The 26215-nt window shown below is 39.0% G+C and overlaps 1 protein-coding gene across 1 annotated transcript; it reads left to right on the top strand.

Moving 5' to 3' along the window:
- The first annotated feature begins 722 nt into the window (after positions 1 to 722).
- Positions 723 to 17397, top strand: inhbb (inhibin subunit beta B). Its single transcript, XM_077580088.1, has 2 exons — positions 723 to 1548; positions 15851 to 17397. The coding sequence occupies exons 1-2, from the start codon at positions 1173 to 1175 to the stop codon at positions 16672 to 16674; spliced, it is 1200 nt and encodes a 399-aa protein (XP_077436214.1). The 5' UTR covers positions 723 to 1172; the 3' UTR covers positions 16675 to 17397.
- The last annotated feature ends 8818 nt before the right edge of the window (positions 17398 to 26215 follow it).

Below are 26215 nucleotides of genomic sequence, written 5' to 3'. Positions count from 1 at the left end.
TATAAGACAATTTAAGTAAAAAATTGTCACTCCTTACTCCACTCTCCCCTACCACTCCGGCCCTACATATAGACAGTAGGCAACACAGTATATTATGAACTATAAATACAGAACCAAAGGAGCGCTGCATAACCTTAAGAAAAAAAAGAAAGAAAACGTGTCTGAGTTGTCAGAAATGCTATACTGAATGATGTAATGTCAGCGTATGAGCAGTAGATGGTAGTGTATGTTTAGTAATGTATAGGCAACAGACTGCGCGTCTCGTGTGTTATACATTTATTTTGCATTTACACGCGTACACTGTGGAAAATGTAAAGCACCATCTAGGAACACCTTTGATACATGTTATGCAATATGAAACTTATTTAGTACGATTAGGAAGTGCTTTCATGGAGATGTATGGTTTCATTTTAAAAGCGCTACAAATTAATAATCACATGACGAGGTGCATTTTGAACCTTAATACTGCTTGCCACGGAGTGGGTTTATTAAGGCATCCCTTTGGTGGTGTGGGGGTGGGGGGCGGGGGGGGTGGTTGATGAATAGGCAACCTATGTACGACCATAATAAAAGCCTGCACAGCGGAGAAGTCGTTGCTCTGCTAATCCCTTGCGTCTAGTTGGTGGAAATCCCCACGTGGTTCAGACTCGTCCAAAAAAAAAAAAAAATACAAAAAAAAGTTTGGAATTGCGGAGACGTTGTTGTCGTGACTGCACAGGGGGAAAAGGGCTCAGTCAAGGAGCATCTCGCAGGACAAAACCGAACTGGTTATCTACAGCAACGCACTGGGACGCGGTACGAGCGCACGAGCCGGAACATATTCTCTTTTAGGACTGCTACTCAAGAAGATGAATTGATGATGAATGAGAAAGCCGACTATACACAACTGGCTATGTAGAGAGCTTTTTCTTTCATTCTGCTTTCTGTCTAACGTTTGTTTTGTCATCGAGCAAATTAACTCAAGACAACACGCTGAATGCTTGATGAGGGGAGTTCATAACCTCGCAAGTTGGGCAGCAGAGGTTTGGAACTTTTTGTGATCTCTCGGAAGTTTTTGTTGTTGTTATAGTAATTATTACTATTATTTCATTTTTTAATTACTGTTTTGCGACTGTTTTGTCGAATTGTTTTTCTTTTCCGTGGACTGGACTTTATTGTTTCCACTTTTGAAAATGACTTCAGCCACTGTAGTGTTGGTAATTGCGTGCGCTTTCTCAGCGCGCTGCAGCTCTGTGCCAGAGACTCCGAGCTCGCCCGTGGAGTCGTGCGCGTCGTGCGGCTTCAAGGCACCGGATCAGTCGGAACGCATTAACGTAGACTTCTTGGAGGCGGTCAAGAGACACATACTGAACAGGTTGCAGATGAGGGAGCGACCCAACATCACGCATCCCATCCCAAAGGCTGCGATGGTGACAGCGCTGAGGAGGCTGCACGCCGGCAAAGTGCGAGAAGACGGTCGAGTGGAGATCCCCACTTTCGACGGACAGACGTCCTTCAACAACGATGTTCAAACGGAGACCTCGGAGATTATCAGCTTCGCAGAAACTGGTAGGCTTCTCATTAATTACTCACCACGAGACCTGGATGAACTTTATCCACCTTCTGGCAGTAATTGACAGCACATGAAATCCATTTGTAAATACACAATCAGCATGGAGTGATTAAGTAAATAGCATTTTGTTTTTCAATGAAAAACGTATTGAGAATATACACAAATTAATATTACGATATAATTATCTATCTATCTATCTATCTATCTATCTATCTATCTATCTGTCTATCTATCTATCTATCTATCTATCTATCTATCTATCTATCTATCTATCTATCTATCTATCTATCAGATTTAAATCCATGATATTGTTATACAGTACTTAAATAATTGTCTATATGTTGTTTTTAAAATCATCCAAAGAGACGTACTTTTATACCTCTAGCTTTCCACATACAGGCACGATGCACACAGGTGCTCCACAATTTTCTGCACTGCACTTGCCAAAATCTTATTATTGTCACATTGTCTATAATGAATGCAAAATGTTATTTTAACAAGTCCGAAACTTATATTTAGGTATACTAAATCTACAATGGCATAAAGGCAGGCACGCTCACTGTGCCTGCCTCCTCTTATTGACCCAGCCGTTACAATTTGCCTGAATGGGCTGCTGTCATGGAATGGGAATGATCTGAGCACCCTCAAGACAAGGGAATAAAAGCCAGGCAATTATTATTAGAGCATGTGTTCCCGCTGAACTCTATGTGTCAACGATAAGGGAAGAAAAATTCGAAAATAAAACAAATTGCGCAGAATAATGCATGTGACATTTGAGTCGCTGTAAACGGCTGGGGTGAGTGTGGGTGGAGGTGTGTAGCTCTGGTGATGCTGGAGGGTGAGGGCGGGGGCGATATTGTGTGTGTGCCCATAATGCAGTGTTGTAAAGCATGTTTTTGTCATTCTAAATGTCCACCGGGCTCCTTTGCTTCTTCTTCAGTTTTTTTTTCTGTTTAGCTCTATTCTTCCTCACACCTTTGAGCCTTTGTGCGGTATTGTACGACCAAGCTGGCTTGGGTCCTTGCTCCCCAGTCCCCGTTTGCCTCCTGGCCAGCTGGCTCAAGACCCACAGATCACATACTGCCAGCTGGGGCAGGGCTCAGAGGCAAGGTCTCGAGAAAGCCAGGCTAACTTGCATGAGGGAGACTCAACTGTTGTTGTTCTTTCAAGTTTGAGACGTGGCAGGTTGAGAAATGAAGTATGGCGATCCACAAAAGTGATGCTTATGATTTTGTGTTGTTTCATTGGGTACTGGTGGTTACTTTCTCTTCTACTTCTCCTCTGGTTCAAATGAGGTCTGGTCAAGGTAAGGCAGGGGTGTGCAAACTTTTTCATTTGAGGGCTGCTACAGAAAAATGTAAGGATGCTAGGCCCGGTTTGAACTTCTGTGAGTTTACAGTTGAATTCAATCATATTTTTGCAGTTGTTTTTGAAAAACTCCTACATTACGGCTTTCTGTTATAGGTGATAAAGCAAATAGTTGAGCATTTTAAAGGTTTTGGGGCGGCTTCAGCCCTAGACTAGATCCACTATCCCATCTCCATATTCAGAACCAACAAGAGTAAACTGTAGTAAGCTAACCATTTTAAAAACAGTTACTTGAGTAACACGGCCCACCAGGCATCTGTCCAAAATGTCAAACGGCCAGTCCAGCCCTGCTTGAGGATTATTATAGTTGTTCCAGAATTGGAAAACATTTGGGATTCAAAATTCTTGAAAAATAAACCTTCACTTTTCAGATTTTCTGCTACACATTCATCAATAATAGGTAATAAACGATCAAAGGCTTGATGAGCTCATCTTAAAGATCAATGGTACAATTTTTATTGCGACACTGTTAACTCATTTGCTCCCAAAAACGGATTAAACATTTTCTATTTTAAATATTGCCATGGTCCCAAAAACATGTTTATACGGTTTTAATGTTTCTTTTTTTTTTTTTAATACTACTACTAATACTACTACTGCTTTAATGTAGCCTCTGACCTGAAGAGGTTGCTTAAAGCAATGGTAGTTATTACAGAAACGGCCAGCAGGTGACAGGAGAGTATAAGCCAGGTTGTAACAAGCTCTTTTGGCCAGTGTTTTCAACCAGTTTGTGAATAATGATGAAACTTAGCTATATTCTAATGCTAATTGCTGCAAAACAGAAACAGATAGAAATATACTTTTTTTTCCTGTTGAAAGAAGAGACTCAAATCTTTCTTTTGGTAGGTTCCATGTTTATATAGCAATAGAACACAATATTTTGTGGGAATTCCAAAATCAGTCAAAATCCAGTAAAACAGCCGGGAGCGAAGCGGGTTGCTTCAGTAAAAATAGCTGGGAGTGAATGAGTTAATGTAATGCAGCCCAGTCACTCTAGAGTTGCAGGTAACAGGGTTGCAAATCCGGACTAATGTTAGCTTTCTGTAGTAGAAGCTAGGTGTTTAGTTAGCTGTCACTATTCACCAAAAGGACAAACTTCATTATGTAAATAACTAAAGGCTTACTCTAATCATTTGCATAACAGGGTTGCATGAGGTCGAGTAAGACATTTAATCAAGGCTAACTATGTTATAAGAATATTAAAAATATTTTTATATTTATTAAAAATTATAACATTTTATTTATTATATTATAATAAATTATTTTGGAAAATTCATGACGTCAAGTCAATAATTCTCTGATTTCTTTTTCTTCTATCATGCTAAAAAGGTTATGGTTAACGGGGTTGTGGGACATGTTCCATAAAAACTAATTATTATTTGAAATATTGGGTTGGTAAAAAAAAATTTCCCCACAGTTACAAGAGAAAATAATGAAATTAATACTGTAATACCAAAAAAGAAAGAAAAAAGAAAGAAATTTAAATTATATTTTAACTGTTTTATTTTAGATGCAATCCGGTCATTGTAGGGGATGGGGCAAGAGGAAAATGGCATATTAATAGGTACTCCAGATATTATGGTATATTTTCAAAACTTCTTTTCTCTTAGTTTTTTTTTTTAGATTTGATCTCAGGAAACTAAATGTTTTTATATATTTTTTGTGTGGATTATTTAAAATTTGATAGGTGGGACGTAAAACGCCCTCCAATTCTGGAATGACCCTTAAAGTAGCACTAAGTAACTTTTCAACCTTAATAAAATATTTTCATAACTCTTCTGAAGAAATATCGACTTAAAACTAGTTGAATGGTACCGTTGCCATGGCCTGACGGTGTCTGTATCATTTTTACTGGCACTAAGCAACTTTGAAGTGGATGGAGGAACACTGCCACACACAAAAAAAAATAAATGTGCTGATTTCTTTATGGCATACATATGGTTACTTCCCCTTTTAGGCATAACATTACCACTTTTGTAAATATGGCGCCGCCATAATCAACGTAAACGGAAAGTTCCTTAGTGTTGCTTTAATGTTAAAAAAAAAAACGGAATCAAAGAGAAGAAAGTGGAAGAAGCAATTTTTTAATTATCGTTATTAATTTGATGAGAAATTATGTTATTAGTTCATTTGTATGTTTGCATATCTAGAAAAGCCCTACAGTATACAAAACAATGTATTAGTATAAGTGGTACCTATTTTTTTATTCTTCTTCCTTCTCACTCTACCCACTATTAACCTTTAAAAAAAAAACTTGGTTTGTGGTCTGTGTCATTGGCAATTTCTACATTTGCCACGTGCCGCCGAAAAATGGCCCCCCAAGCCGTAGTTTGGACACCTCTGAGGTAAAATGTCAATATTGTCAATAATGTCAATTTTCTGTGGCAGACAAGGCCAAGTTTGTGGTTGTAGATAGGGTAATTAATAGACAGGTTTATTTAGAAGCTATCTGGCTTCTGTTAATCGTTGTCCATATAAGTGAACATGGTGAGAGGATGCTTCATTATGGGAGGTGTATACCACAACACCGAGGTTTCAGGTGTACAGGTAGACTTCAGAACAACACTCTTTCATGTGGGTGGTGTCACTCATGTTGCTTTTGGTCCTGCTCTAGATATTTTTCACTATCTTCCACAAGTATATGTTTCAGCCTTGGCCTTTCACTGTATACCTTATGATCATATACATAATTCATGAACTTCAATAAAATGCATCTCCAGTTTACTAGCAGACTAAAACCAGTGCACTAGGACAGTGGTTCTCAAATGGGGGTACATGAAAGCACTCCAGGGGGTACGTAAGATTTTAAAATATTTTTCAAAATTATATGTATATATTTCAGAATGATATAAGTTCATAAAATACATTTTATATTCAGTAGGCTATTCAATTTCAGTATCCTAAAAAACATAAAAACAAAACAGCATCCTCCACATCCCAGAATAGATTGACCCAACTTGTCAATCTTATTTAAAATTTAGTTTATTATTTCTTTTTGAGAACAGAGCTTTACTATTATTCCAAAAGATAACACTTTATGTTGATATTAATCTGTATGTGCACAAATATTATACGTAATACAATTGTTTATTCATTTATCTCTTTTTTAAAATTTTATTTCCAAATAGTTCAAAAGACCACATGAATACAAATAGACTTCCAAAGTTTAACAAATCAGATGGCACAATTAATGATGGCATTATTTAATATATGTTTTCTTCAATTAGAAATGCATTGAGCTGGTTAGGGGGTACTTGGTTGAAAAAATATTTCACAGTGGGTATGGCACTGAAAAAAGGTTGAGAACCGCTACACTAGGAGATTCTATGTCAGGCCAAAAGTTTTGCATTTCAAGCCTGGCCCACCATCCTCACCATCTCTCTCACTGCCTCACCCTACACTGAATGCTGAGGAATCATGCCTGAACAATGGCAGCAATATGCACACACGCCCCGGCTCATGTTTAGAACTACCGCGCCAGTGGCCACACCCTCGTGCCGTCTTGTCTCGCGGCTTTGAGTAATGAGTTGTTGCTTCTCTGCCTGCTTCCATGGCCGCTTGCCTCACCTGCACCACCGAGGCTTGTGGCGCAGGTAAGGACAAGCTGAAGTGGCCCATTATCCACACAAGCCCACCCAGGTGTCCTAACTGCTGAGATTCACCAGCAACCTCACTCTGCTGGGTCAGGCCAGACGTGTCAGGGCCAGTTCAAAACGCTTTTGAAATAATGGATGAAAAGAAAAATCCTCAAAGGGACCATTAGTGACAAAAAGGTAATTTGCTTTGTAGGTTTGCCGTGTGCTTTTACATTGAAAAACCTATACAATAGAATATATGGGTAGTCAGTCCGCAGAGAGAGAGATTATCTGGACCAAAGTAAGGCCTTTGCATAAAAAAAAGGTTTTTCATGTCAGTAAAAATTACATTTGTTTACTTTTATGATGATCTCGGAGTTAAAATCTGCATTTTTTTAAACCCTAGAAAGCCTGAACCATGAAATATAAGAGAGAAAATTCTGATTCTTTGTAAATTTTATTGGTCCTTTTGAATAAATATATATTTTTTTAAATCAACTTCTACATATGACTTTTAATATGTGCCATATTTGATACATCCGGTCACGATTCTTTAAATTTGTACATTTATAACTGTCAAAAATATAATAATAAACAAACATTAAACATATTAGTGTTTCCAAAAATCAGAAAGAACATTTCCCAGTCAAGGAGGTTAGATATTCACTGTCACTTTTTTTTTTTTGCACTGACCTATCGCATTACTTTAGTTTTTTTTGTGAACAATTACTAGGTCCAAAATAAATTATCACCAAACTGGTTGGACCAAATAAACTAGAATAAGCCATAAAGGATTCATCCATTATCTGAACCGCTTACGCTATTAAAAAACAAACAAACAAACAAATAAACAAACAAAAACTTAAAACTAAACAAAACTGAAACTACATTTTACGTTTCCAAAATCTAACTATAATAATAGCAATTAATTTACTACATGATCCTTTGGTGTTGATTTTAATTGTGTTTTTAAATGTATTTGTTTTGGTATTAGCTGAAGGACACAGAATAGCCTGAGAGTTGCGGTCCTTTCAACCCTAAAAAGCCTGAACCATGATATATATGAGAGAAAATTTGGATTATTGGAGTATTTATTATTGGAGTATTTATTGGTTCTTTTGAACAAACAAATATTCCACATATTACTTTTGATTTTGTGCCATATTTCACAATGCTTTAAATTGGTATATTTATAACTGTCAAAAATACAATAAAAACAGACATAAAACATATTAGTATTTCTAAAAATCTGAAAGAACATATCCCAGTATTAATAAGTAAATGTGTCTCTCATTTCTGAATTGGGGCTGTCTTGCAAGATCGCTGGAAAAGCCATCAGCTGGGTGATACTGCCCTCTAATTGATCATCCGTGCAATGCATGTGTCAGATCATATACGTCAGGGTTTTAATGGGGAAAAAATATACTCATGAAATAGAGGGCTCAAAATGTCTTGTATTTAATATGATACGTTTGACGCTATAGGGCTAAGTGTTTTGTTTTTTTGTTTTTTTGTTTTTTAGCATAGTGTCATTCATAGTCCTGTGTTAAACTGCGTGCTCATTTCTGAGTTTCATTATCCAGTAGAGAAGTTGTGTATGTGATTCCACAATCTAGACAGAAAATAATGAAGCACATTTTGTTCAGGACAGATCACAGCTGCCAAAAATAAATTGTCAACCTGAAATGGAGCACTATCTATTCCTGACCATTTCTTCGAAACATCAACTGTATCTCTGACTGTTAATCATACTGTCAGTCAGTGTATTCTTGTTTCTTTAAAAGCTCCCCCAGTTTGAAGGCGTTCTAAAACTTGGCATTGTCGTGCCAAGTACCATGCATGATGCTGAGGGGAGGTTAGTTACATGGTAGCTCAGAGGGGCTTTTTAGTTTTTTTTTTTATAGCCGTCTCAAATGAAAGCTGTAGTTAAACAGAGTGTTTTATGCTCACTGTGCTCTTGATAGCCAGCAGTATTGGGAGGCCTGCTATTTGATTTATTGCTTAGCATGTCTGTGTTTGTATGCATGGATGGATAGAAATGTGTGCATGTACAGTGCTTGAGCTTGAGCTGGTCTGAACAAGTCCGTGTGTGAATGTAAAGCTGCGGTTTACAGGAGGCCAAGGCGTGAAGCGCCGTTCACAGAGGGCCATCTTTGGTGGCCACATGTTAACACTGACAAACACTAATCAGTTTGCAAACAAAGTAATTTAGCCACTTTTAGGGCACTGCTCTGCTTGAGATCTTGTGCCAAGTTTCCTGAAATAGAAACCTTTCAAGATGCCTTTGGGTAAATTGGAAGACATAATTGAGCTCTCATTGGCAGTATTTTTTTTCCTCTCCGCTAAGCCCACCGTCACCTTTAGACTCCTGGAATCTCTTCTTTGTACCCTTTTGGAAAGTGGCTTGTGTCATGTAAATAGGTTTTATCCCCCCCCCCCCCCCCCATCATGCATTTTGCTAGAAAGCCACGTGTTTTAATGCTGGGCTGCTGCGCGGCTGTCTCCCAATGCCTTACAGTGGGCTTTGTGCTGTCACTCCTAAGGTGCACTGGAAGGAGGAGGGAATGGGTGGGGTACAGTGGGGTGCTAACAGTGAACTCAATGAACCCCCCAGGGGTCTTGGCTGTGTCCACCATCCTAACACCTTTTCACTTACATCCTCGTTCTTTTATGTTGCCTTCCTCAGTTTGGATCCTTTCCATCTCTTGCTCTTTGACCCTGTCACTTAGGGGAGACCGGGACTAGTTGTATCACTTTTTATACTTTTATCTATTTCTTGGAATCAATACATTATATATAAACAAAATGTATACCAGATCAAAGACCAAAGTCTTAGGTATATTTTTTGTAAACATGTCATTTTCATACTACGTGTCAGTGCAGAATTATAAGCCAATAAATAGAGGGAGGGAACATGTGACATGTTGCACCACTAATGGGCAAGTTGTCACACTATATGTGGTAAGATGTCATATTGGATTTTGCAACTAATAAAATGACAAAATTATTCATTTTCTCCTGTTATTTAATTTTTTACAGCTAGAGAAATTGTTTATCATTGATATTGAAAATTTACTATACAGTAGTCATTGAGCAAACTTTAACATACAATGTTATGAAATAGATTAAAGTCCTTAGGAACTGTTGAAATGTAGGTCATAGCTCTCAGCATCAAATGCCCGTTTGGCTTCCCTCAAACCGGAAATTTGAGATTAATCTGAATTTCAAAAAATAAAGCATTTCGGTTATTGGATGGATGGTTCATCATGAAACTTAAACCTTGACATGTGGGCAAATTGTAGTTCCAACAACAAGAACATCTATTTTTAAACAATGAAACAAAACCTCACTTTTTAGACTCATCACCTGAAGAAAAGTTCTGGCATATGTAAACCAAGTTTCCAGAGGTGCATTTTTCATTAGCCCATTCTTTGCATATGTGACAACAAACCCAAAAATGACTGAGACAAGTTGCCCCAAACTACCATGTTGGCTAGTACTGGCTCTAGTTTAAAGTTATTTTAAAACAGAGCAATGACTGAGGCATGACAAGATGCTAGAATTTGTTTATGTACTGCGCCTGTTTCAAAATATATGAAGTTGAAAATTTTACTTTGGGTTGTGCAAAATAGATAACTGGCACTCATATCCGCTCACAATGTGCGATTCTCTTCTCAGACAGTACACGACCCCTGACCATTTATACTTATAAAACTAGTATTCTTCTTTTTCGTTGAGCCCTCTGGTGGAGAAGAAAATTGCTATGTGACAACTGTGATACAACTAGCCCTGGTCTCCCTACATTACCCATCTGAGCAGGATTCTGACGAAAAGTGAACATACACACTAGGGCTGTGCACGAATCAGTGGTGACTCCAATTGAGATGTGAATTGGCTGTTAAAAATTAATGCTGAATCTTAATTTTTGTATTTGAGTGAAAATGAAACAGCATTTTGTCATCTGTAGGCAGCTACTTGTGTCACAGAAATGTTTGAGCGGCAACGCTATATATACTGTATAGGCGAAAACAACGTTTTATTAGTTGTCTACTGTAGTACCCACTATCCATGAAAGGGTTAAACTAAAAATGAAAACTTTTCTGTAGGTTGACGTGGCTCCAAATGTTTTTTAAAAAAGTGAATGAGGCTTTGTAAAATGCTTTGGACATACATGTACATACAACATATGGTGCAAAAAAGTGCTATGTAAGTGTACATTTAATTTACCATCATGATCAAATTGGATTTTTCCCCCGACTACAGTACAATTAATTAGTCCTATCAAACTATGTATACACACCTGTAGGAAATCTTACCTTGATAAGTCACAGTCCACCTAGAAAAGTATGCACTTGGACTACAGTATGAGGAAGGGTAAATCATGGTGGCCCGCAAAATGAAAAGGAAGAAATAAAATTTCCCAGAGGACGAAAAGGAGGTGCTTATCGGCGAGGTGGAACCAAGGAATGGTATGGTCCTGTTTTGTGGCTTTGGCAGCAGCACAACAAACTATAGAAAATGCAGCAGGTGGCAGAAGGTCACTGCTGTGGTAACTGCTATGGCTTCGGGGAAATAAAAGTGTTCTGTCTTAAAAGTAGAGGCCCCAAAAAAAAGAAGAAGAATCGACTGAGTGTTGCTGTCACTTGTTCGGGGCAGGAGCACCCCCGGGCTTGACACGGGGATACCGCCAGAGCGTCGGTTGGACCTCTCTGTTGCTGGACTCAGTTCAGCACATAGATCACTGCTCCAGGGAATCTAAATTGGCTTGATAGCCAGTCATCAGCATGGGCCAGGAAATCTTCGCTGTCCCTGAATGCCCCCCTCCTATAGCTTAAACTCTTGCATCTACAACATCTTGGAGCATGTCACCAAATTGATATACTTCATATACAGCAATTAGACTCATGCATGCCCGATCCACCACACCAGCATCTACTGAAACTCAAAAAGAATTGGCTTCTCCCACTGGTTGCTGAATCAGTGGAGGTTGCCATTTGTGGATCTCACTCTGCTTCATATATCCTTCCTTTAGTCCTCTCTTTGGTCTCTTGATGTCTCCCTAATCCTGTTTGAATTCAGATGTATCTGGGACTTTTGTTTCAGGTTCCAGGTGAATTAAAGACACACACACACACGCACGCACGCACGCACGCACGCACGCACGCACGCATGCACGCACGCACGCACACACACACACACACACACACACACACACACACACACACACACACACACACACTCACACACAGTTTGTGCAAGATGGTCCTTACACATCTTTCAGTTTTGTGTGTAGCCAACATTAATAAGTGAGGTTCCTGGTCCTTAGGCTTGATTCAAAAATTGTGATCAGGGCTCAAGACTGTGACTGAACTGGTCTTATTTGTGACCATTTCTTCAAGTGGGCTAGCTGTTATTAAGCCTGTATGTCTGCATTAATAAATGACCTGTGGGAACTGACGTCTCGTTCTCATTGGTTGCTACCAAGTTTGCTTCCCATTCCTGGTTAGATTTACTGCAATATGTGCATGGATGATCACACAACGTACTAACCCATCAGCACCACATGGCTCAGGTGGTAGAGTGGATTTGATTATTTTCACTTGTGACCATGATGCAGTGTTCTTAAAAGCAAAATACTGGACCCCTAGTCTCTCCTGATACTGTGCCATCAGTTGGTAAATGAGAAGAAGAGTTTTGGGTAAGGTTGAAAAACACTTTGAGCATAAGCCTTTTTACCATTTTACATAGATCTTTACATTTTGATTAATAATTATTAATTAGTAGTATAAAAATGATGAGTATATTTTACTTAATTTTACGAGCAATTTAGTTGTGCAATGTAATAAAATGTGATGTAAACTTTACTCATTTCATGTAATCATTTCATATCTTTGAATTAAGATTTAGAGTCTTTACCCAAAATATTATTTAATTGTATTTTTTTTGTGTTGTACATAATAAAAGACGCTCCTGTGGGTGTTAATATACTATAATATTTGAAATACCCATTTTAATAAAGGAAGTTTGAGTGCCTTTTTTCAAATTAACATTAATCCAAATGTCTACACAGTAGGGATGTAACGATAATGGCAAAATTGTGATATCGCAATATTCAAACTGCCACAATATCATTGTAGTCATGTCACACTAAAAGCAGCACATCCGTTAAAAAAAGTCAGGTTGATTTCCATTTGTGCAGTTCTAGCACCCTCTGGTGGCTAGTTTTTTTAGTGCAGTTAAATTTTCACATGGTATGTTTTGCCCCTTCTATGTTTAAAATCCACGCTAATGGTCAGATGAAGGTGAATGTAATTAAGGAGGAGCAAAAGTGCCAAAATTAAATAAATGATTACATCATTAAATAAATAAAAAAATGTGTCATTAAATAATTAAATGTGTCATTTATTAATTAAATACGGAATTAAATAAAACAATAATTAAATAAATGTGTCATTAATTAAATTACCTACATACATATATATATATATATATATATATATATATATATATATATATATATATATATATATATATATATAATTATTTCTTTATTTATTTTGTTCATGTTCCTATGTTGCACCGTTTCATTAATTTATTTTATCTGTCAAAAGTCTGTCAAAGGTAGTGGGCGGGGCTGATTCACTCAAATCTTGTCTAATCGACTGCTTCGGCCTGAAGAGGTTAGAAACATGGCGGCTAAAGTGATGGATTTTTTTGCTGAAATAAAGTGATCAAAACTTGTTATTGTGCAAAACCAACATAAAAATAAAAGCGATATTTCTACTATTTCGCTAAAGTACAGTTTAGACTTGTAGGTGTTTCCATTGAAGAGTGATTTGCTTCGGAGGCGTAGTTCTTGTAATGTCCCGCTTCAACTCTCGCGAGATCTCGCAGTTCTTGTAGGCGGTCACGTCACACTAACGGCTCCTCATGAACGAGAAAAAAATAGAATGCGTGTATGGAGCCGCGACAGCCTTGGCTCAATAAAACTTGTTGTCCCCTCAGGAAGCAATTCTGACACAAAAGCGAGTGGCCCTGTAATTCCACCTTCCTTTTCTTTTTTTCTTTCTGGAGAGCTCAGTATTGTTCATTCGATTTGACATGTCATCATTGCTCTCCTTTTTTAAATTTTTATATATATATATATATATTTATATATATATATTTTTTGTATATGGGTGAGTATGTGTATGTGCGTGTGTGCGTGCGTGTGTGCGTACGTGCGAGTGTGTGTGTATTCATTAGTTCACCTAAAACCTATTAAAAAAAAATCCCATACCGTTCACCTAAACCAAACACTTCCGGCCAGAGTCGTGAGGTCGTCAGGAGACCCGAGGAAGGACCAAAGAAAAGAGAGGAAAGTGAAATCCAGCACCGACCAGACACCACCCACCAGGCCACTAACCAGAGTCCTTCACCAACCCCAGAGACATCTAAACTTCAACAAATCAGGGAGACCTCAAGAGACCAAAGGAGAAACTGAGAAAAGGAAGGACAGACGAAGCAGAGTGAGATCCACAGAAACCAGCCTCCACCGATTCAATGACCTGAGGAAGAAACAGATTGTGTCTGAGTTTCGATAGATGCTGGTGTGGTGGATCTGGCATGCATGAAAGTCTCCAACAAAGAGGGGAGCCGTCGACCCCCGCCAGGACAGAGCAAGCGCAGCACCAAAGGACGACCCCCGGGCCACCGGCCGGAGAGCAAACCCAGGAGCAGGAGCGCCCCCCACCCCAACGTGGCCCGCGCCTCCAACCCAACGCAGCAGGACGGGGCACTGCAGGCCCGCCAGGCACCCCACCGGTCCACAGCCCACGACCCCCCACCCACCCCCGCCATCCACCCCAACCCAGCCCCAGCCGCCCCCAGGCCCCCAAACCCCCAGACACCCTTCCAGCCCCCAGCACCCCCCCACATCCGCCGGCCCCACCCCCACCAACCGACAGGCCCCCCAGCATCCCGGGGATCCCCCCACCCAGGCGCCGGCGCCGAAGAGGGGCCGGGCAGCGGAGCGAAGAAGGCATCCGTGCCCACCCCACCCCCCACCGCATGGAGGGACGGAACACCACCTTCCTTTTGGTGTATTAATTTATTTAATTTTGGCACTTTTGGTCCTCCATATGTAATGTGCTTGTAAAGTGAGTCAATATGTGGAGGAACTCAATGTGTGCCTCAGTAAGTGCCTCAATATTAAGTGTTATTAGATATTGTAGGTTGTTTATATGCATTGCTGTTATGTACAAAAGCACAATATTGTGGCTGTGTGGGTGTTTTTTTTATTTTATTTTTTTAGTAGTATGAGCTCTTTTTTTTTTACAATATTGTGACCTTTTTTTAATTTCGCCAACCTCACAATATTGTGATAATTATCGTATCGTGACTTTCATATCGTGTTAATATCATATCGGGATGTTTGGATATCATTATCATCATCATCCCTACTACACAGTGCAAAAGATAATACAATTTGATAATATAAATCAGTATGAGATAACAACATATAGGTTGTAACCTTGACTAACAAACCAAACACAAAAGAAAGCTCTTTGACAAAAACAACAAAATCAGAATCAAGAAGTTGTGCTTCGGATAGGTTTCAAATCTCCAATTCAGAACAATATGTTACATACAGCAATATGTCAACTTTCATGAGGTCCAAAACACCGCCCGGAGAGTGAAAATCTGCAAATGATAAAAATGCATTTTGGACCCTATAGTTTGAGTTTGCCATCCCATACTAAAATCCAAAAACGTATGAATAAATTTTGAAATAATTTGTCCTGCAGTCCCAAAAACATATTTATACGTTTGTTTAAATGCTTTTTTTTTTGTGAAGAGATCACTTAAAACAATGGCAGTTATTAGAAAAAACAGCCAGCAGGTGACAGCAGAGTATAAGAGATCAGCCAGGGCAATGTTGCAACAAGCTCTTTTTGCCAGTGTTTTGAACAGATTTGTGAATAATGATGAAACTTAGCTATATTCTAATGCTAATTGCTGCAAAACGGAAACAGATGCTTATATATACAGTATATATATATATATATATATATATATATAAGTAAATATAATTTTTTTCTGATGAAAGAAGAGACTATTCTTTCGTTTAGTAGGTTAAAGTTTTTATAGCAATAAAACTGAATATTCTGTGGACCTTGCAAAATCAGTCAAAATCCAGTAAAACAGTAGTAAAAAAAATAATGATACATAAAAGTATTTATATCCTGTTTATACGTATACTGTATGTTTTGTTTTGCTCTCTCTCTCTCTTTCTCTCTCTCTAAAATAAAGTCAAGTAAAAATGATGACTTGACAAAAAAGTGATGATGATTTTCTTTTTACTGTGTCCCCGCAGATGAGTACACCTCCTCAAAGTCCAGTCTTCACTTCCTCATCTCCAATGAAGGCAACCAGAACCTGTACGTGTCACAAGCCAACTTGTGGCTCTTCTTTCGGGTACTGCCGGCTGGTCCTGAGAAAGGCCTCAGAAGGAAGGTGACAGTCAAGATCCACTACCAGGAAGTTGGAGCCGTGAGCAGTGTGGAAGGACTGCCAGGAGGAGGAGGTGGTGGGGTCACAGGGCGCTGGGCCCTGGTGGAGAAGCGTGTTGAGCTGAAACGCAGCGGTTGGCATACTTTCCCCCTCTTAGAGGCAGTGCGGGCAGTATTTGGCAAGGGCAGCCGTCGGCAGGACCTGGAGGTCCACTGTGAGGGATGTGAGACAGCTGGAGTGGCTCCAGTGCTGGTGGACCCGGGTGACCCGTCCCACCGTCCGTTCCTGGTGCTGCGCGCAAGACAAGTGGACGGAAAGCACCGCATTCGTAAGCGGGGGCTGGAGTGTGACGGCACGAGCGGGGGCCTATGCTGCCGGCAGCAGTTTTACATTGACTTCCGTCTGATTGGCTGGAACGACTGGATCATCGCACCTGCGGGCTATTATGGCAACTACTGCGAGGGCAGCTGCCCGGCATACATGGCTGGCGTGCCAGGATCGGCTTCATCCTTCCACACAGCAGTGGTAAACCAGTACCGCATGAGAGGAATTAGCCCGGGCTCGGTCAACTCCTGCTGTATCCCCACCAAACTGAGTACTATGTCTATGCTCTACTTTGACGATGAGTACACCATCGTCAAGAGAGATGTGCCCAACATGATCGTGGAGGAGTGTGGCTGCGCTTGAGTCCGCTTTGGTCCTTAATTCTCTTTGAACTCTCAGCAAGGCCTTTTGTACAAACAGAACATTTTGTACAGGATACATATACAGTATTGCTACTGTATGTGCCGGCCAAACACACTGTAGTATAATTTAGTATTAAAATGTGCAGAAGTTTGCTTGCACACGTTCATATGAGTGCATGTATTTATCAGACTGAGTGATATCCTTGCTGTCTGAGTTTGAACTAGACAGCATTGGGAGGAGAAGGGAATGAAGATCACCAAATGGTACTTTTGGTCTACTTTGCCATTTTGAATAAAATGAAAGAAGACAAGAAGCGTTTAAGGAAAGTGACAAGATCAGCCAATGACATCATTGGCTTTGTCTGCAGACTCCCCGACCTGCTCTTCAGGCCCCTTAGTGCGGAGGACCAAAAGTGCCAAAACTAAAAATAAAGAAATGACTAAATAAATGAATAAAAACAGATATAGAAAAATATAATCCAAAAATTAAATACAAAAAATAAATATAAATTGTACACATCCCTCAATAAATAAATAAATACGAAAATAAAATAAAAATAGATTTAAAAAATAAAAATAAATACAAAATAATGATATGAATAGAATTAAATATCAATCAATAAATAAAAATCCTCTGCTCTCACATTTATTTATTTCATGCTGCAGACGCTCTGTCAGGTCGAAATGTTATTCAACCAGCCCAACCCAAGACACGCTTAGGACTGTCCCCTCATTTAAATAACATTTTGACCTGACAGAGCGTCTGCAGCATGAAATAAATAAATGTGAGAGCAGAAATGTGAGTTTTTTTATTTATTGATTGATGTTTAATAATATTTATATGTTTATTTTTGTATTTATTTTGACATTTAATTTTATATATATATTTATTTTTTGAATCTCGTTTTTGTATTTAATTTTTGAATTATATTTTTTTAGATCTGTTTTTATTTGCATTTTTATTCATTCTTTTTTTTTTGGGGGGGGGGCAGTTTTGGTCCTCCATACCTAAGTACTTTAAGCACATGGCAGACTTTTTATTTTTTTAAAGCACTGACAATTCATCAGCTTACACAATTCAGAACACAAGCACTTCACTCGAACGCCGACAGACACAGTCTGACTGTCCTCTGGTGGAATTAGACCAGCAGCGCTTAATGCCTCACAGGATTATTCCCTCTGCACTGCAGCGGCAAAAGAAAGTCCTCCAGAGATCTGCTGTCATTATTTTCATTGTTAATTGCAGGCCTTGAACTTCAGCTTCCTGCCTATCAAGAGCGCTGCAGGCCCTGTAACCATGAGATGACCCGGACGAGACAGATCTCAGAAGTGCACTTGACTCGTGCACCGGGACAGAACTCGTTCCTTCTGCCCGTGAATGCTTTTTCCAAGCGGGAAGCTCGTTTTGCTGGGTCGCCACAGTGCATTGCAGCACATGGAGAAACTGAAATGCACACCCTGATTAGCACTTGTATAAAGAATTGCCTTCCGAGGGGTACTGAGTGTCCTGTCATATCAATAAATAAGTGCCACATGAGCTATGCAATGTACAGTAATCTATACCCATACTACAAACATGCCCTGTTAGACTGAATGCTCTTTCTCTGAAAACTTCTCTGTATCTTTGTGTTTGCTTTCTCACTTTTTCCCCCTCTTCAGTCCTTTACAGTAAATTCTGAAGAGTAAATTTGACTCGAATTAGAGTGGGACCAAATAGATTCAATTTTAGAGTATTGTTTACACTTGGATGAGCGTAACAAAGAATTGAAAAAAAATAAAAGTCACTCAAGGGTTGAGGAACGAAATCATGACCTTCAGCTTGGGAGACTGCCACTCTGCCACCTGAGCCACGCAGCTCCTGCTTGGTGTTTGGTTTCCTTTTAGATATAAGCTAACACTAACAGGGGCATAGCCCAGGTGGTAGTGTGGCAGTCTTCCGAACTGAAGGTCATGAGTTTGTTCCCTAACCATTGAATAACTTTTTGTTTTTTTCAATTCTTTATTTTACTCTCTTCCAAGTGTAAATATTACTCTAAAACTTAATGTATTTGGTCCCACTCTAAATAGAGTCCAATTTACTCTACAGAATTGACTGTGTTGACTCTTAATCAATACTTGAAATGTAATCTTTCGCATCCTTTCTAAGGCGAATGATTGTTGTGATGTTTGCACTGAAAAGTTGCAGGATTAGTGAAACAAAAACTGCCATTGAAAAGTTATTTTTATAGCAAGTAAAGAAACTGAATTTTGTGTCAGAGGTATTTTACATAAAAAAAAAAAAAAGGAACCAAAGAGGCCACAATATTAGCTATTGTACCAAGAGGGCATGGTCATTGAGTGTACAATACTGTTTTGATCATTTTGCAAAATACGCAACACTTTTCATCTTTAATTCTATTTTTTGTTTCAGTTTTCTATTTAATAAAACACTATTTTAGTTGCTGTTTAAGAATTATCTAGCCAAATAAATGAATAAATGTCTGTACAGTATATGTAAAATAAAATGTTTTCTTAAAATATTTTGTAACTGTAAAACTGTATTTCCGTGTCTTGTTTTTTGTCTGGTGTGGTGGTTAAGGAGCCCAAAATACCTTTCTGAGGGAATATGTGTTATGGGTTTATCCTATCTCCACGACTTGAAAGGTGTGGCTGAATAGTTGGGAACTACAAGAAAAACATGCTTCACACTTCAGCCTGAGTCTATACTGGTTGCAACACATGACTTGCTGCCATCTGTCAGGACTGATTACCTCCCATTAGCTCGAGCAGTAATACAACTATGATTAAGGGTTTCAGTGTCAAGTATAATACCAGTCAGCGCGCAGATTCACATACCTGCCTGATTCCAATTTGTCTGCAGTGTGCACACAGTCGTGACATCTCAATAGTATGTACAGTATTTCAGTGTGCCAAGTGCAGTCATGGATTTGCATGCAATGTTTCTGTTTCACAGCATAGGTTTAATATTGCAAAAATGACTTAGGATCCGTCTGCGCCAACACCTAACAACAGCTAGATTGTGTGTAATGTTTTGGTTCCATCTAAACATAGCGTGTGTCCCAATCATACGATAAACGCTTAAAATATATCAGGATCTGCTGATGAGAGCAACGAGATTTGTTTTGCTGTAGGGCAAATAGCACATAAGGGAGGGATCAGTGTAACTAAATACCTGTACCTGGATAGATACATGACTCACCAGAATAAGTGACACAAAATCAAAAGGAAGAAAACAAACCTAATGATATCGGTTAGATGTGGAAGAAGGTTGGCAGAATTCTGACTTTAACCCCTAGGTGTTATTGTGACCATTTTTGGGCTTTTTGTTGGTTCTGACCAAGCCATTTCTAAATAAAATACTGCCCATGGGTTAAAGTGAGAATTCTGACTTTAATCTGACTTTAAAATCAGAATCCTCACTTTAATCTCAGAATTCTCACTTTAATCTCAGAATTCTCATTTTAAATTGAGAATAAAGTCAGAATTCTGACTTTCAAGTCTGACTTTAGTGCTACTATTCTCACTTTATTCTCAGAATTCTGACTTTAATCTCAGAATTCTGACTTTAAAGTGAGAATTCTTAGAATAAAGTCAGGATTCTCACTTTAAAATGAGAATTGACAATTCTCACTTTAAATCAGAATTCTGTGATTAAAGTGAGAATTCTGAGAATAAAGTGAGAATTCTGACTTTAACTCTTTTACTGCCAAAAACGTTAAATGACGTTTAGTAAAAACCTACGGAGGGCCGCCAATGACATTAAAAGACATCATCCAATTTTTTTATTTTATTTTTTTTGAAACGGGTGGAGGAAAGCCTTGGCCAGCTGTGGTGAAAGTTTCAAGCAGATCTAGTTAGCCTAATGACTATTTTTGGCCCCGAGATGGCAGCAATGACTCTCTTTTGACAAGATTGGGTAGGCGTCAGTAGAAGACGTGAGGCGGAGCTAGAGGGGACAATGGCTGGGGAAGGGAAGAGAACATGGCGACCGGTTGCAAGCAGCTCACACTCGAGCAGTTTTTTCAAAGACGAAAAGCATCGACCCACGCTAAACAGCACATTGATGACGACGATGATCATCATCGATGATGATGATGGTGACTCCGAGGTTGGAAGCATTGACGTGGCAGTAGAAGACGTGAGGCGGAGCTAGATGGCTGAAGAAGCGAACAATAGCGACCGGTTGCAAGCAGCTCACACTTGGGAATTTTTTTAAAAGACGAAATGCATCGACCAACGCTAAAGAGCACATTGATGACGACGATGATCATCATCGATGATGATGATGGTGACTCCGAGGTTGACGCCGAAGTTGGAAGCGCTGACGCGGCGGCTATAACGACGTCATAAAGGTTCACGGGCTAGCGATGCTAACACCGGAAAACGCGGAGCACAACCGAGCACGCTCAGGCGGACGCTCAGGCGGACGTTCAATCGGACGACGAAGAGTGCCCCGAGTCCAATGCATATTCATCGGAGTAGTGGGTACAGTCTGCTACTTGCTATTCCCCGGAAAAAAAGGCCGTCAAGAAAGTGTAACGTCTGCACGCGAAACGGACAATCGAAGTGAAACGTATCTGTTGGGCAAATCCTGCTCCGTCTCCTTGCACGCAGGGCAGTGTTACAAAAAGAAAAACTGTATTTGAAACATCCACATAATTGTAAATAGTACCACAGTTGCACACATTTGTAAATAGTTTGCAAAATTGTTTTGTCAAATTGTTACACTGTTGAATGGAAATAAACGTATTTTGCAATCTAAAAACACTTTTTCATTGTTGGTGGTGGTGTATTACAGAAGTAAAGCACTATTTAGGTGTTTGTGGCATCATTCATGGACAAAAAGAAGTGTAGAATTCACTAGAGTGCATGAAATAACATCGTTTCACAAAAAGCTCTTTTTCTCCGCTTTTTGATTCAAAAAGAGCATTTCGGTGAAACTAACCATTTTCTATTGTTGATTACTGAAAAACGGAATAAGGTAGAAACAAACTTTTTTCTGATGAAAGATGAGAGTTCAATCTTTCATTTGGTAGTATGTGTGTTTCCATAGTCCAAACACAACATTTTCTGTGGACCTTGAAAGATCAGTCAAAATGCTTAAATCGGCTGGCACTGGCGACATCCCGTTTCTGAAAACGTCTGGCAGTCAAAGAGTTAATGTGAGAATTCTGACTTTAATGTGAGAATTCTGACTTCATTCTCAGAATTCTCACTTTAATCACAGAATTCTGATTTAAAGTGAGAATTGTCACAATTCTCATTTTAAAGTGAGAATCCTGACTTTATTCTAAGAATTCTCACTTTAAAGTCAGAATTCTGACTTTAATTTCAGACTTTAAAGTGAGAATAGTAGGACTAAAGTCAGACTTGAAAGTCAGAATTCTGACTTTATTCTCAGCATTCTCACTTGTTCTCACTTGCTCACTGTTCTCAGAATTTTGACTTAAAAAACTTTAAAGTCAGAACTCTGAGAATCAAGTCAGAATTCTGAAATTAAAGTCAGAATTATGACTTTATTAGTGCTACTATTATTCTCACTTTAAAGTTAAAATAATTAGATTAAAGTTGGAATTCTGACTTTTAAGTGGGAATTCTGAGAATAAAGTCAGAAAAAGGCAGAATTCTCACTTGTGGGAATGCTGCCAAACTTTTTTTTTCTCTCTCTTCACTGGCCCTAATCCTCTTCCATAGTTAGAAATGAAAGCATGTGTACTCTCTTTTTTGGGGGGACAAATCAATGCTAAGCAATTAGTGTGCAGCCGTCATGTCCCACAGCCAGATCTCCACAACTGAACTGCCAGAAAAAAAGATGCAGTCCATGAAAATAAGGCACATACTTGCTCATCCAAAATCCTGTTACAGGTGTGTGGTTCTCCAAATGCAATACATGTACTACATAAATGAACTTTCTGGGTTTATCATTTCCACATGTTTTTTTAATGCCAAATGATTTAAATCATCATACATCCATTGTCCCAAAAGCATTCACACACACATTATAAACATGACACAACACAAGTATCGTGTGCTCACACACAACCTCTACAACCCCAAGGTAGGTATAAGCTTGAACAAATATTGTCCCTCTGCCCTCCCTGATCTAATACTGCCACAGGTTGAGGTCATGACAGCTGCCAAGTTGATGGGGTCAACTGGTTTATCACTGCAATAGCTTTCATTCTTCCAATCCAGCCTGGTACGCGCTCACTAATGAATTTATGACTATTCATTGCCTGGGGTTCAGCATTCCTCTGCATCACACTGCTTGTATTTAGTTGAGTGTAGTGTGATCGTCATCTCTCCCGGTAGCTCTCTCACAAAATGATAAATATTAATAATAATACAAAAAGAATAATAATAACTGCAATTCTAGACAGGGTTATTATTATAGTTCTGGAATTTTCATCATAGTTAGTTTTCATTTTGTTTTTAGTTGAGTTTTTTAGTTTTAATTAGTTTTCAATAACAACTCCCAGATAATACTTTCGATTTACACCGTTCAAATTTCAACTTGCTTCAAAAATTCACACCTTCCGGTGTAATTTTTTTTTATCTTTCAACTACAATTAACAATAAGTAATTTTCACATAATTGATCTTTCAATTTACTTCATAAGCATTCAGCTTAGCATTCAGATATTAGCATTTAGCTTTGAGCATTCCCACACAATTTCTCAGAAATTGCACTTAGTCCAGTTTCAGTTAGTTTTCATATTTTTTAAAAAGCATTTTCGTTTTTATTTTGTTAACGACAAAGTTTTGGGAATTTTAGTTTTAATTATTTTGTTAGTTTTAGTTAACTAAAATAACCTTGATTGTAGACATGAATCTGTAATTATAAAAGACCAATCCATGGATGTTTTTTCCCCCACAACATACAGTGTTAGCACTTTGATTAACCAATAAACACAAAAGGATTTCTATTAAGCATGACCTCATGTTTCAGCTTTTTCGAGATCATGTCGAGGCACCCTTATTCTAAGGATTTATGGTACAGGGCCCCCTAAGAAAGGAGGCTTATTCCTCTCCTGTTTACTTCTCCCTACAACCCAAAGTGACATCTTGACCTTTGAAAAAACGTGGACTGTGGTCTCTGCAAACTCTCTCACAGGCGGATTACTGGAGGAGTAAATGGCTTTGCAACATGAAAGCATATTTGTGAACCCTAATGAGCAAAAAACTTCATTAATCCAATTATTCTTAATGGCTGCATTTATATCCCCGCATTTCTTCTCTGTTCTTTTTTTTTGTCATGTTAATAAAGCCAACAGCAGTGAGAAAAACATTTCAGTTAAACCTCGCCTTCTGCAACACGTATACCTCTTTAATGAGTTTTTGGCAAGATACTTTGTAGCAGGAGCTTTGTTTGCACGTGCATTGTCACTTTATATACATTTGGGGAAGCATGTGCATGTTGGACAATTACTACTGGCTGAAAGACACTCAGGTTGACAACAAAAGCAACACTTGACTGGTCACGCGTGGCCAACAAGGACGGTGGGGTGCGGGTGTTTTTGAACCATTAGCACTACCGCTAAATGTTTTCATCAGATTTGTAGCTCTGTTCAACTTTCACTCTCATGAATGCTGCAGTGAAGGAGGTGGCAGGGTCACAGTGGCACAGTGCGTGATGTGTAAGTGTATTTTTGTGAGTTGGTATGTCATAATGTCAGGGTTGTTCCTTCCCAATTTAGCAAAACAACTGAAACCTTGTCACCACCCCCCAAAAACTATGTCTCCCTGTCAACCCCTAAACCTCACCTCCTCACCCCACCTTCCACCGTACTGACCTCCTGACTCCTTGCAGAGAACACAAAGCTCTCATTTGTCCATGGTGGTTAATGTTGGCCCGAGAATTGCCTCACATCCAGTCAGGGAGTGGGGAATTGCGCTGCAGACTGCAGAATAGTTACATTGGATCGATGTAGTCAAGAAGGTTGGAAATTCACTGTTACTATTCACTATTCAACCCCCTCACCCCAGTGACCTATGGTATTACTTTAGTTTTTGTGAATGATTACTGGGTGCAAAATAAATGATCACCAAACTGATCTTTATTGTTGTGTCTTTGGGCCAATTGCGGCTTACCGTTTCATTACAGCTAAGTATAGTTTGGACCAATATTATTTTAGTTAACAAAAACTAAGAAAATGACAAAAATTAGAATTGGAAAAATATTTTCGTTACATCTGCAGTGTGTATTTTTTTTAGCGCCACCTAGTGGTGAACTAATAATTCCTTCTAAGGATCTTTGTGCAGTTTGTCACTTTTTTACTCGCGACTGCCTTAGGTCTAGTAACAGAGATGGGAAAAGTACTGCCAAATGTACAATTACTAGTATAAAAAAACAACTTTGGTAAAAGTACTCAATTACTCAAGTAAAAGTGAAAAATTACGGACTCTGAAATGTACTTTATGAGAAGAAGTAAAAAGTATTTTAACGGATGTTTAGGTACGTAAATTTGAAAGATATTAGCTAATGGAGCAAAAATGGGTATATCTCAGCCAATTGACTCTCTGACTTGCTATCAAATTCAAATTATCTTCTCTTGTGGCGGCGCGCATTGCCCTCATATTTTACGGCTTGTTCTAATATAGCCTATAGAGATCCGTCACGCATCCCAAAATGGCTGTTAGCGCAGACATTTTGGCATGATAAAAAACGCATCTGCCACTTTGAGTAAACGGCAAACGCCACACTTGAACAATGACTGACAGCTCTTGTGGACCAGCTGCCACAACGAGAAGAGGCAAAAAATGGATTGCGCATGCTCCAGGCTACCAAAAGAGGAACCAATGCTAGCTAATGTTGCACTTTGTACATGGTGGCTGAATCAGCAGATGCTAACTGATACCATGCAAAATGTGGGGGAAATAATTTTGTTCATTTGTGCTGCTAGCCTGCTACGGTTTAATAGATATTACACAGTTTAATTTAATAACTGAACAACACCTTAACATAAAGAAGACTTTTTACGGTATAAATGACCAATTTAGCAGCTGCTAAGTTGCTAATGTACCTAAATAACACTGCAACACATGAAACTGCTAACTTTGTTGGCATTTTGACCACACATATAGGGGAACTAAATCCGGATTGTACAAACTTGTAAAGCCTTTGTATGATCAGATTTGAAAGCACTCACTGGCAAGAGAGAAGGTAATTCCACAGCGTCGCCAAGATGAAAAAAAAAGCCCTCCTGACACTTCATTGGCAATCCAACATGTTCACCTCGCGCATGTATCATTTCCATTTCATCAAAGCGACCTTCAATGCTCTTGGGCAGAAAGTTGACGGATAAACACTAGTTTTCGCCCTCCACGACATTGTAGCCCATTAACGCAGTGCCAATAATTTCCTACCGCAAGGGGGCGGGTTCAGAGAAAGTCACGTGACGTCAGGATCTCTATTGCATGTCATGTGATGCCAATCACAAGCTGGGATGTACGGGACCGTGTGAAATGCTTCATATGATAGGCGGAGCCAGGAGACATTGACGACTGCGTTTTCTTCCAGGTCAAGTATTTTAATCGTTTTCA

Source organism: Vanacampus margaritifer, chromosome 11, assembly GCF_051991255.1.
Source record: "Vanacampus margaritifer isolate UIUO_Vmar chromosome 11, RoL_Vmar_1.0, whole genome shotgun sequence".
Lineage (NCBI taxonomy): Eukaryota > Metazoa > Chordata > Actinopteri > Syngnathiformes > Syngnathidae > Vanacampus > Vanacampus margaritifer.
Note: the sequence above shows the minus strand (reverse complement) of the source record. Positions and strands in the feature narration are given on the sequence as shown.

Excerpts from the sequence above, each read along its gene's own strand:
- inhbb (XM_077580088.1), top strand. The coding sequence starts at position 1,173 with ATGACTTCAGCCACTGTAGTGTTGGTAATTGCGTGCGCTTTCTCAGCG. Across the intron at positions 1,549-15,850 it reads TATCAGCTTCGCAGAAACTG|ATGAGTACACCTCCTCAAAG; the intron begins GTAGGCTTCTCA and ends GTGTCCCCGCAG.